Genomic DNA, 12,565 nt, shown 5'->3' with positions numbered 1-12,565 from the left:
TTTTTTTTGTTTGTTTGTTAAAAATCTTCCAGATACAGATTTATTAATTAAATTATTCTAATTCTAAAGATTTCTTCTTTGAAAAACCAGAGGAACAGCTAGCCATCCTGTCTTTGAAGTTCTCTCACCAAAGCCATGTCTCCTCACAATTTGAACCAATAAACCTTGATAGAAAATAAGATTCTTCATCTCATTATCTTTGTGTCCAACTGGAAACCATAATTATGTATCAGGTCAAGATGATTCTAGAGTGAATATAAGTGGCTTCACTGTCTCTTTTATTTTCTCTAAGCTGAAGTAGAAACTATTTAGCTTGATTTTTTTTTTTTTTCCATCCACATTGGCCATTTTGCTATTCTAAGAGTCCCTAATCCATCTCTTGTCTTCAAACCAATTACTTTTTATGTCTAAAATGCATGTCCTTTGAATTCTCTTACACCAGATAAATTGGAGGCACTTAAATGAGGTACTTGTCTAGAATTCTCCGGAAATAAAGAAATCTGATTAATCTAAGAAGCAGGGGGAAATACATTCAAAAATCTTTTTTTTTTTTTTTTATTGAACCACTTGTTCTGCAGAAGATTATATACTAGTTGCTGAGATTATTACAAAAATGAACTTTTGAGGAGTTATAAGTACTAATTTACTAATTTACACATTAGTACTACATGAAATATATATGCATAAATATATAATGCTAGAATTCAAAGAAGGAAGAAATTCGTTCCCACTACAAAAATCTGGGAAAATTTGGGAAATGGTGTCTTATAATTTGAGTTGGTCCTTGAAGCAGTAAATAACCTTCCCCATAAGATTTCAGCTTGTGAAGATTAGCAAGAAGAGGGGAGAGGAAGGAAGGACAGCTTAAGACCAAAGAACAGTCTAAATGCTTTGTAAGCCCTTAGTGCTTTCTATTTACATGAAATGCTATTAGTATATATTTCAAGGATAATAAGTAGACCAATTTGAAAGAATACATGACTTTTTTGAATGTGGTGTATAGACCACATGAAAGGAAATAATATTAGAATTCTGGAAAGATAATTTGGAACTAGATTATGAGTAACTTTGAATGTGAGGCTAATGAATTTTGATTTCTCTTATTTCTCTTAAATTAGTTACGAATTATATGGATAAATTAGAATAAGCTAGCCTAGATTGGGAAATTAGATTGTTAGGGAAAATTAAGGTACATTTAGATGATTATTATCATAGAACTTTCCTGTCGTCAAAAACACTTGGAGAAAATCATAAAGTAAAACAGTTTTGTTTTTATACCTAGTCTTCATAATGATGTGATCCCCACAGGCTACCTGGCCTTAGGGATGATGTAGTGCAGATCTCAAGCCATCTTACTGGAATGCAGCCCCTTAGGAATGATGTAGTACTTCCCTTAAGCTAGTTTGCCTTAGTTTACCTTATACAGTCAGGATGTTAAAGTCCAAAAATTGCTGACTGTTTGCCAGCCATAATAGTATTCCTGAAACTAATGAACAGCGACAATGGGATGCTTAAAATTAACACAGAAGAAATACAAAATTGGGTGTCTGCTACTTGACCTAGTGATACGTTAGGCCTGAAAACACAGCTCCTGAGAATCCCTCCTACCCATCCCTCCACTTCTCCCCTTTCACCTAGTGAATATGGGGAGAACACCTGTACACACAGTGCCCAAATTGCATGTTCTTTTAAGAACCTGACCACTCCTCAATTCTATCTCAAAATCACAATATAGTATATCAGTGATATATGAAACACCTGGTTTTCCTCACTTTCCCCTATAAAACAACTTGCTTGTTGCATGCTCAATTGCTAGTTCCTTTATGGAATTTAGCCCACTTGTATTATTATAAATTTCTCTCTGGATTAGGGGATGGGTCTGAACCTGCAAATTCTTTTTTTTTTTTTTTTTTTTAAACATTTGTTTTTAACATTTTTGAGCTCTAGATTCGCTCCCTTATTCCCACCCACAAATAAGAAACTACATGTAAAGTTATGCAAAACAATTTCATAAAAGTCAAGAAAACATCTCCCACATTAATGAAAATAAAAAACCCTCCAGAAAAATTAAGTTAAAAATAAAAGTGAGAGATAGAGTAATAGAGAATGCTTTGATCTATATTCAGTTTCTTCTGTGGGTATGGATCTGCAAAGTCTTTTTGAGACATCTTTTTGTCTGGAACCCTAACATTTTGGGGGTCCCCTTGAATCCCCGCAGAAATACACAGGATCACAAGAAGCTATAGAAGTAGAATAGAAGATAATTTGATATAGTAAATAGATGACTACATTAAAATGTTACAATTTGGATTTTAATTCTATTTTCAACACTTGTGATTTATAGCAAGTTCTTTAACTTCTTTGAAGCAATCTCTTGTTAATGAAGCTAGACATACTTTTACTTTCTTCGTCTTAGAGTTATTGTAAAAATAACTTATATAAAACACTTGGTAAACCATAAAGCACTTTATGAAGGTCTACTGCTATGTTTATTTTTATACCAAGATCAGTAAATCTTAGTTATTCCAGGAGACTTGACACACTTTATTTTCCTCCTCATTTCATCCTACACTATAGGAATGGTTCTGTTTTGGAATTGTACTGCTTCAGTTCTAAAAGATAATAGTTTTGTTGATATATGTAATTGCTTTTCCAATGCAGATCATAGACCCTCCTTGTCTTAAGGCATTTCATGAGTTGCTCTGATTCCTACTATGACTAATCTTGTGGTGATCATCCTTTCCAAATACAGCGAAGCCAGTACTTAGACAGCTAGTGTATGACTGACCCTTATGGTCCTCAAAGGTCATTCTTTCTCATTCTTCAATAATAGGAATTGCTGCAGATAGCAGTCTGGTCCTGGAGGGGTCTTGGAAGAGGATTTTTAGTGGAAAGGCAGTTTGTTATGTCCCAGTAAATACTTTGCCAAGTAGACTTCATTTTCTTTTTTATTTTAGACCTTCTTTTAGAAGTTCCTTCCAGATTCTTGTGCCAAATACCTAATCTGAGTCTTAACACAGAATTAGAAACCAAGGGCTTATATCAACATGCTGTTTTTCTTTTTTCTCTTTATTTTTCTCTTTAGTAGCTAAGGAAAAATTTACCTGGTATCTGTATTTGAAAGCTGGGTAATTTGTATTATCCTAATTTATATTTTACCTTCTGTCTCCATTGTAAAAGAGCTACCACACAACTTCATAAAATAGTCATGTCTTAATATTACAGTTCTTGTTCGCTTGTTTCTGTTATGTCTGACTCTCTCTGGCCCCATTGGGGTTTTCTTGACAAAGATACTGGAGTGATTTGTCATTTTTTTCTCTAGCTCATTTTACAGTTGAGAACACTGAGGCAAGCAGGGTTAAGTGACTCATCCAGAGTCACACAACAACTAAGAAGTGTCTGAGGCTGGATTTGAACCAAAGAAATGAACCAAAGCACTGGGTCCAGTGCTTTATCCACTGTTCCACATATTTATTGTCTTAATAAATGCTGTGTCCCCCTTAAATTTGTTATAATAATACTTATTGCCCCTTTATGTTTTTTGGTGTGAAATATCCCATTTTCCTTCTGATCTAGTTCTTAAAGAGGACAAGATTTCAAATTAAAAGACTTCAAGTTTGATTTTTAACTCTGTCACTTAGAAGATGTGTGGCCTTAGGCAAGTTACTTGATCTCTGTGGTCTTGAGTTTCCTCTTCTATAAAGTGTTATAGTTGACCTGTGTTAGCTCTATGGTTCTTATTAGTTCTGAAATCCTTTGATATTATAGTGGTTGCATCCTCACACCTTTGTATGTAATTGATTTTTAAGTGCATTTGATCCTAACAACGCTGTAAATAAAACTATTTAAAAATTAATGCTCCACTGAACCAAATTTACAGAAGAAATGCTGACCCAACTAGTAGAAAACCCAGCTTTTTTGATATATCTTTCTGTAGTACAACCAGAATGTGAATATTTGAGGTCCAGGGAAAAACATATACCCATATCCCCCCACACAAACATCCACCCACCCGTGGGGTGGGGTGGGTAGGTTTGTGTATCACTATAGAGGCTGAAGCATCTGCTTTTAAAAATATCTGATATACCACATTCTATTTTCAGGTTTATGGATAGTGCATGAGTTATAACTTAAGCTTCATAATGTTAAAATAGAATTAGGCTATAGCAAGATACAAAGTTATAAAGACCAAATCAGGCTCCACTGGATATAGTTAAGCTTTTTTTTTTTTTTTTTTTTTTAAACCAATAGTAGAAAGAAACATACAGCCCTGGAAACTGGAGAACTTAGTGAAATCCTTTAAAATTGTATTAACTTTGTTTCAGATTATAAGCTGCTAATTATTTGTTTTGTTCTTGCATTTTAGGCCTCAACTCCATATAGCATAGATTCAGATTCTTTGGGAATGGAGTGTATTATTTCGGGAAGTGCCTCTCCAACTCTGGCAATCAACACTGTGACTAACAAAGTAATTTCTTTTCTTTTTTTTTTTTTAATGTCAACATGTTATTTCATAATTCATTTCACTTCCCTTTATCATACTTTTAAAATGTTTTGTATGACTGAATTTGAAAATAGTACAAACTTGTATCTCTTAAACATGGCACCACAATAGAGATATTAATAGTAGTTTGGTTTGTGGACTGGTTCCTCTATAGAATTGCCTTGATGGGTAGAAGTGACTCTGGGTTCTTGAAAGTTATTACCTACAGAACATCAATTTTTTTTTGTTCTTGCCAAGGTAGAAATTCTTAATTGTGGTCTTAGTGATTAATTGAATGTCTATCAATTGAGGCCCTATCCAGCTAATAATGAAGAAATTTGTCACTAAAGTGTACCATAAATTAATGGGTTTTCTTGAAGAGCCCCCATTAAGTTATAATTGAAATATTCTGTTAGTAGAGAAAGTATCTTCACTGATGAAATAAAACTCTTGAATTTATAGAAATGGACTTGATAGAAAAGGATTCTTATAATCTGTATCAATAATGACTTTTTGAGAATTTTGAGAATTATTTATTCTCTGCTAATTGGCTTTTTTTCTTTGAGGGTTCCTCTTGGGTGAAAAAAGATAATATTATAGTTGATATTTTTCTGGGTTTATAGTTTGCTTCCTTTTGGATGCTACAGAGAAGACTTTTTGATAAGGATGAAGGAAAGGAAAAAATATCTGGCTAATTCTTGGAAAGGGGCTCCCCATTTATTTATACCTTCTTCTCCTTTTCACAGTTGTAAATTATTTGGAAGTCATAACACAGAGATTTCCATGATACTGGTGTTTGTATGATAAGGTTTTTACCCATATCTTTTTATGGCCAAAACCCCCACCAAAAAAAAATTAAGACAAATTGATCCATTTATTTCAAGTAATGTTTTGTGTAACAAATTTTTTAAGTAATAGTTTTTTTTTTTTTCAAAATATATACCAAGATAGTTTTCAGTATTCACCCTTGCAAAACCTTGTATTCCAAATTTTTCTCCCTTCCTCCTTTAATTCCCTCTCCTCTAGACAGGAAGTAATCCAATATAAGTTAAATATGTGCAATTCTTATAAAAATACTTCTACATTTATCATGCTGTGAAGAAAAATCATATTAAAAGGAGAAAAAATGAGAAAAAAACAAGCAAGCAAACAACAACAATAAAAAAAAGTGAAAATACTATGTTGTGATCCACATTCAGTCCCCATAGTCCCTCTCTGGATGCAGATGATTTTTCTCCATCACAAGTCTATTGGAATTAGCCTGAATCACCTCATTGAGTAATAGTAATATTAAAAGTTTAAAGTGCTAGATTTGACCTTAGAAGATCTTGGTCAAGTTCCTTCTTCACAACTCACTAACTCTTTGAAACCTGTTGAAAAATAACTTGTCCACAAGCCTCAGTTTTCTAACTTCCTACATGAGGATACTATCTATACACTTCATAGGATTATTATGAATAAATTGATTTGTGAACTTTAACGTAAAAGATAAATAGCTATTATTACTATTTTAAGTAGCATCTTAGAATGTACTTTGATCTTTTCCCATATATGTTTGCACCCGTACAACATATATCTCTAGGTATATATAGTCACATGGTGGCCAATTATTTTCATTGTGGTGCAAGGTCAGAAGAGGCAGACTTTTAGAAGTATTCTAAAATGTAGGTATTCATGTATCCCATGTGCAGGATTCCTTATTCTTTTCTCAAAGCCCTAAGTTGAAAACCCAGAACATATTAATGGGTGCTACCTTTTGTTTTGCCTGGCATTTGAGTTACATATGCCTGTAGTAGAAGAGCTCACTTTAGTAACATTGTATTCTCCATAGGCATTTCAGTTGCTTTGGTCACAAAATTTATATGGGCACTCTTGCAGGGCAAAGAATGGATAAGCTTTTAATTCATTCAATAAGTTAATTAGCAAACTATTGTTATGCTTCTGCCATATTCCAGGAATTCTGCTAGGCCCTGGAGATACAAAGACCAAGAGAAACAATCCTTGTACTCAAGTAGTGGCAATGGAAACTATGAACATAGGTATATACCAAATACATGCAAAACAGATACAAAGTACCTTGGGGGAAGGAAGACTTGGTGTAGAAGATGACATTTGAGTTGATTTAATTTTTCTTGTAATGAAGATCAAAATAGCATTGGCATTAGACCATCACTTTGGAAAGTCAGAATTCATATTGAAAAGAAACCTTGTAAATGTATAGAATGTGGGGAAACCAGCTTTTTAGTATACTTCAGTTTTTTCCAGAGACATTAGAGACTTCCCATTAGAATTCTGGGTGTGTGTGTGAATGTGTGTGTTTAAAATATAATTTTTTTGAGACATTTTTTTTTTCTTCAGTATACACTGGCTGCTACTATCAGTAGCAGTAGAATTGTGCAAGTTTGTAACAGCTGTTAATCTCCAATTTCTTTCAGAAATGTAATTCATTCAAAGAAGCACGTGTAAATACACATCACACACTTGAGCGTGCGCTCGCTCTCTCTCTCTCTCTCTCTCTCTCTCTCTCTCACACACACACACACACACAATCTCTCTCTCTCTCTCGATCACTTTTTGGCCTTGTGAAAAATATAACTTAGAAATATAAGTTGTGTTGTTGTTTTCCTTAAATTTCCCTGTTAGAATAAGCAAAGATGTTAGAGACCAAATGCTGATTCCTCTGTTGGCCTTGAAAGTAGTCATATAACTACCATTAATGTATTTAGTTTGTATAATCTTTTGATATGTTGATTTTAAAATATCAAAACACAAAATTGCCAAATTTGATTTAGTATCCACAAAATAAAATTGCATTCCATTTTTTTTAGGGGACTGAAAACTGAGAACTTTATTTAGAAAGGGCCTCAAAGGTCCTTTAGTTAAATATATAGCTAACTAGTAATCCTTTCTGTAGCATCTCTCAAAGTATTTATTTTTCTCATGGCCTTTTTTGTTTGTTTGTTTGAAACCATTTTTATAATTGTGCCTTTACTATTATTCAATAATTTTACTCTATTTTATTGTCTACCTACAATTCCAAAATGTTTGGTTTTTTTTTCTCACACTCTTAACTGTAAACCTACCTCTCAAACTTCAGTGATACCTTCTAATTCCCATTTTTGTCTCCTCAAAACATCTCAGCAATGTCATTCATCTTCTGTTAGAAGAAAAGTTCTTTTTACTCCTTCCTAAAGCTACCAATGCCTTTGGTGCCATTCTGTTTTACCTCCTTCCAGATTTTGTTTCAGCAGTCATACCTTTTGTATGCATCTTCAGTCTTTTCTTTTCTCCTGGCAGATTTTCTACAAATATTCTCAAGTTTCTCAGATGCATGACAAGCTTGATGCTTTTCCATATGATTCCATCCTTAACTGTGGCTCTACACTATTTGAATATCATCCCATCGTTCTTTTCCTTTTATATGTCAAACTTCTTTAAAGAGTTATCCATAAATTGTGTGAAGTGGAAGCATTTTCCCACCATTGATTCTTCCCCTCAATCCTTGGTAAAACAAGTTTTGTTATACCGAAAGGGTTACCTAAGCTGACCTATTTCACAGGTGGCCTTTTCCCAGTTCTCACTTTCTTTGACTTCTGTGGCATTTGACAGCATTGGACTCATATGTACTTTTTGGACATATTCTCCTCATCTCTTGGTTTTAGAAGTCACTCCTGGATTTCTTTCTGCCTCTGCTTCTATTCCTGACCTTTGAAATGGGAACTCATAACCCTCTCTCCACTGACCTTGAATCCCACTGCCTTCTCTAGCGGTGATAGAAAAGACATTCTAACTATGGACTCCAGGAGCTTGCCATTGGTCTTGTAGTTATTCTGTACCTTTAAAGTCTCTGAACCCTACCATCTGGTCTTCTAGGGAATTTTTTCAAACTTGTGATGCCTTTCCCAATTAGACTGTAAGTTCTGTCTTCCTTTTCTTTTTATGTCTCCATAGTTAGCACACAGTAAGTACTAAAAAGTTATTTTTATTTTATTAATTCTTTTGAGCTCCTCCTCCTTTTTATTTTTCTATACTTGCCTTGACTATCTCCTTCATTCCCTTGGTTTCATTTGTCACCTCTACATAGATCATTCCTACATCTCCATCTATTTATAGAATAACTTTGTGTGATTGTCCCACCAGTACCTCAACATCTCCTAATTCATCACCTAATTCACTTATTTTCAACTTAATTCTTAAATTAATTAATTTAACTTAATTCAAGTTCTGTCAGTTCTGCTTTTTTAACATATCTCAAATTCATCCTTATTTTCAGTCATAGCTTTAGTGTCAGTGCTCTTTACTACCTTCCTAGACTATTGCAATAGTCTCTCAGCAAATCTTTTTTGTCATTATGCTTCCTTCCCCTATTGTTTAATTCTGATCACTACTAGATTTGTTTTTTTTTTTTTTTTCTAGAGTTATCATTCATCTTCATCAAACTTTTAGGAGTAAGGGGTTGTCTTCGTATATTCTCAACTAAGTAAAGCTCAAACTCTTTTGTATGATATTCAAGGTCTTATGCTTTCTTTCCATATTTCACTCAAAGTGTGTTCCATTTCACATGTTATGTACCAGCTATCCATTTCGTAGCCTAACTCTTAGAGTTGTCTATACTTTAAATTGCTTAATCTTATTCTCTCATTTGTATTTTAGCCTTTTACTGCCTGATTTTCTACCTCATCACTCAACTGTACTTGCCCTTTCCATTTTCTTAAATGGCATATCTGATAACTTTTTCCTTATTTTTTTCCCTTGTTTATCCAGTTTGTTTGATTTTTTTGTTACCAAAATGTGATTCTATACATATATTTATTTTTATGGAATTTTTCTTTACTCTCTTTAATTGTTTTGGGGAATCTATGCCAGCAATGTGATCTCCGGGTCAAAGGGCATTAGTGGTTTCCTTAATTTCAAGTTGTTTTCCAGAAAAGGTCAAATAATTCATAGTTCTATTATTAGCATGTTTTATTCCCCTTAACCTTATTAGCAGTGATGCTTTCTGCTTTTTTTAAATCATCTTTACCAGTTTTCTGGATGTGAAATAAAGCCTTAGAGTTTTATAAATTCTCATTTTTCTTACCAACAAGCTTTTATATGCTTGCTAATAGTTGGTGATTCTTCTTTTGAGAACACTTTTGGAGAATGACTCTTAGTTTAAAATTTTTTTTTAATTATACGTCTAAATGGGAATGTGGTTTTGGTAAAAGATAAGCAATGATAATTTTTTTCCTATTTGCTCATTTCCTTTATCCTATATATTGATTTTGGTGATGTAAATATTTTAATTAAGAGTTTTTATTTTTTGTAGTCTCTATCCCTTAGTTGTTTGAGATTTTTTTATTTAAGTTTTATATGATTCATTTGGAAATTTATATGTATGTGGCATAAAATATTGGTTAAAACTCATTTTCTTCCAAACTTCTTCCCAGCTTATCCACCACTTCTTTTAAAATAGGGGAACTTTTCCCAGATAATGTATGTTGTTGAGTTTACTGAACATTGGCCTATTAAATTTTAATTCTAATTATTGCTTATTGAATAAGTTTGCCAATCTATTTTCTGATTTTCTTTTTGTAACCTGTATTATAAAGTTTTGAAGTAAATTTTGGAATCTTTAGAGTTGAAATGAGAATCAGAAGTCATCTAGTTTAACGTTCTGCCCTCTATTTGAATATTACTAGAGTAAAGAACTCACTATATTTTAGTTATAAGGTGTAGTATCTTCCATTTCAAGAGTTCTCTTTGTTAGAATAATTTATAGTGGGGTAAATTTGTTCTGCTTCATTGTCCATATAAAATACCTTCAGTTCATTTGCAGAAGACAGCATTTCAAATATTTGAGTATATGATCAAGTCCTTCCCCTAGGTTTTCTCTATTCTCTATCTAAATATGTCCATTTCCCCCCAGTCAATTCTTAAATGGCATCGTTTTAAGTTCTACTATTCTCTAATTTGGCACTGGTTCTAATAAAATATGGTACCCAGAACAGGACACAGTTTTCTGGGTTTTGTTGTGGGTTAGGGGTTCAGTTGGGGCTAAGTGATTTGCACAGGGTCACATAGTAAGTGTTTGAGGCCAGATTTGAACTCGGGTTTCCCTGACTCTAAAGCTAGTGCTCTATCCACTGTGCCATTTCGCTGTTCCAGGATTCAACTTTTTATGTAATCTGACTGGTAGTAACAAAAAGGGTAAAAGGACAAGCTGTTCTATTCTACATTCTGTGTATCCTCCTCTTAGCATGGGTCACATTAATTTTTTTATGGCATTTTTAGTAAAGTTAGTTTTCAGCATTCACTTTTGCAGAACTTTATATTATAAAAATTTCTCCCTCCCTCTCCCATCCATATACAGATCTAATATGGTTTTTGCCAAGTGTTATAAAATCAAATGAGAGAATTAATGCTATTCTGTATATTTGTTATTTTGCAGAGTATCTGTTTATGCTTCAGCTCAGCTACTTAAATTATTTAAGATTTTTTACATGTCAGTGGAAAATATTGAGAGTTGATAATTGGTAAATCAAATTGAATTGCTTCAGTAGCTGATTTCAAGGTTTAAAGTTCAAGTTCAATGCTAAAGTTTGAATTAGCTTATATATAAAAGATGATAGAAGTTAAACATGCAATTCTTCTAAACTTATTTCCCATATTCATCATGCTATGCAAGAAAAAAAACCACAAGGAAAAAAATCAAGCAGACAGCAACAAGGGTGAAAATACTATGTTTTGAACCATATTCAGTCTCCATAGTTCTCTTTCTGGGTGTGGATAGCACTTTCTGTCCCAGTCTATTGGAATTGCCTTGAATCACCATGTTGTTGAATAGAGCCAAGCTCATCACAGCTGATCATCACAATCTTGTTGTTACTATGTACAGTGTTCTTTTGATTCTGCATACTTCACTCAGCATCAGTTCAGGTCACATTAACTTTTGGGGGATCATCTTCACACTGAATCCCTGAATAGTTAATTAAAACTTCTAAGCCTTTTTCATTAGATCTGCTATAGGTCTGTCACAGTTGATATGTGGTTGATATACTGAAGTGAAGGACTTTTCATTTATCTCTAATAAGTTTTATCTTGTTAATTTAGCATATTTCTCCAGGATATTGAGATATTTTTCAGTCTTTGGATTATCAACCTGGATTCTAAATTTTAGACTCTTAGCTCTACTTACCAGAAGTTCTGGAATGATTTTTTCTCTGGCAAACCAACTATTCTTAACCTGCTTAAATAAACTTGGTTGGATAAACCAGAATGCTAGTGTATTAATGGGGAATGAAGATTATATTTTAAACATACTTTGCCAACAAATTGCACTTGTATTCATTGAATTAGGTATCCTCTTTCTGTCTGAATGCCAACAAGAATACTAATAGGTTCTTGGGAAATGTTGACTAACTCTTCTAAAACTCTTGTACATTAGTCAGAGTATTTTTGAAATGTATTTGGGATCCTAATAGGATCCCAATCCTAATAGGAAGGCTTGCTTGTGGTCTGCCTTGCTTTGTTGGGCTGTCTTGGAAAATTGTTATTAAGTTGTTTTTAAGTCATATCCAACCCTTTGTGACACCATGAGGGCTTTTTTGTTTGTTTTTGTTTTTGTTTTTTGCAAAGATATACTGGAGTGGTTTGCCATTTCCTTTTTTACCTTGTTTTACAGATGAGGAAACTGAGGGAAACAGAGTTAAATGACTTGCTCAGAGTCACAGAGCTAGTAAGTGTCTGAAGCCAAATATGAACTCAGGTCTTCCTTACTCCAGGCCTGGTGCTTTATCTATTTTAATAGTAATATAAGAAGTGCTGCAAAAGAGGGAGTGGATAATAGATAATAGAGTGATAACAGACTCTTTAGCTTGTATTGCCTTGTTTAACTTCAGTGCTCCTCTGGTACCTGTTTTTTGTATCAGAGCCAAACATTCTTTAGCAGAGTGAGTTGTAAATATGTATTTGTTTACAAAAAATTTTGTAATCCAAACCTATTTTTGAAAGCTAATCTTACTGAATGATTACACTGATTTTGATAGCTGTGCCATGTAGATTCTCTTGGTAAGAGTACTTTGGTAAAATTGCCATGTAAAA

The 12,565-nt window shown here is 33.3% G+C and overlaps 1 protein-coding gene across 2 annotated transcripts in view; it reads left to right on the top strand.

Annotated features, from left to right (window-relative positions):
- Positions 1–12,565, top strand: part of FOXJ3 (forkhead box J3) — a 140,504-nt gene that overhangs the window by 98,993 nt on the left and 28,946 nt on the right. The window contains exon 6 of one of the 2 annotated variants that reach the window (XM_031962335.1): positions 4,367–4,468. The exons of the other annotated variant lie outside the window; for it this stretch is intronic. Coding sequence (XP_031818195.1) covers positions 4,367–4,468 — 102 coding nt within the window. The remainder of the gene's footprint in view (positions 1–4,366; positions 4,469–12,565) is intronic. 2 annotated transcript variants of the gene reach the window in all.

Source organism: Sarcophilus harrisii, chromosome 3 (genome assembly GCF_902635505.1).
Source record: "Sarcophilus harrisii chromosome 3, mSarHar1.11, whole genome shotgun sequence".
Classification (NCBI taxonomy): Eukaryota; Metazoa; Chordata; class Mammalia; order Dasyuromorphia; family Dasyuridae; genus Sarcophilus; species Sarcophilus harrisii.
The sequence above is the reverse complement of the archived record's forward strand: the minus strand, read 5'-3'. Positions and strand labels throughout refer to the sequence as shown.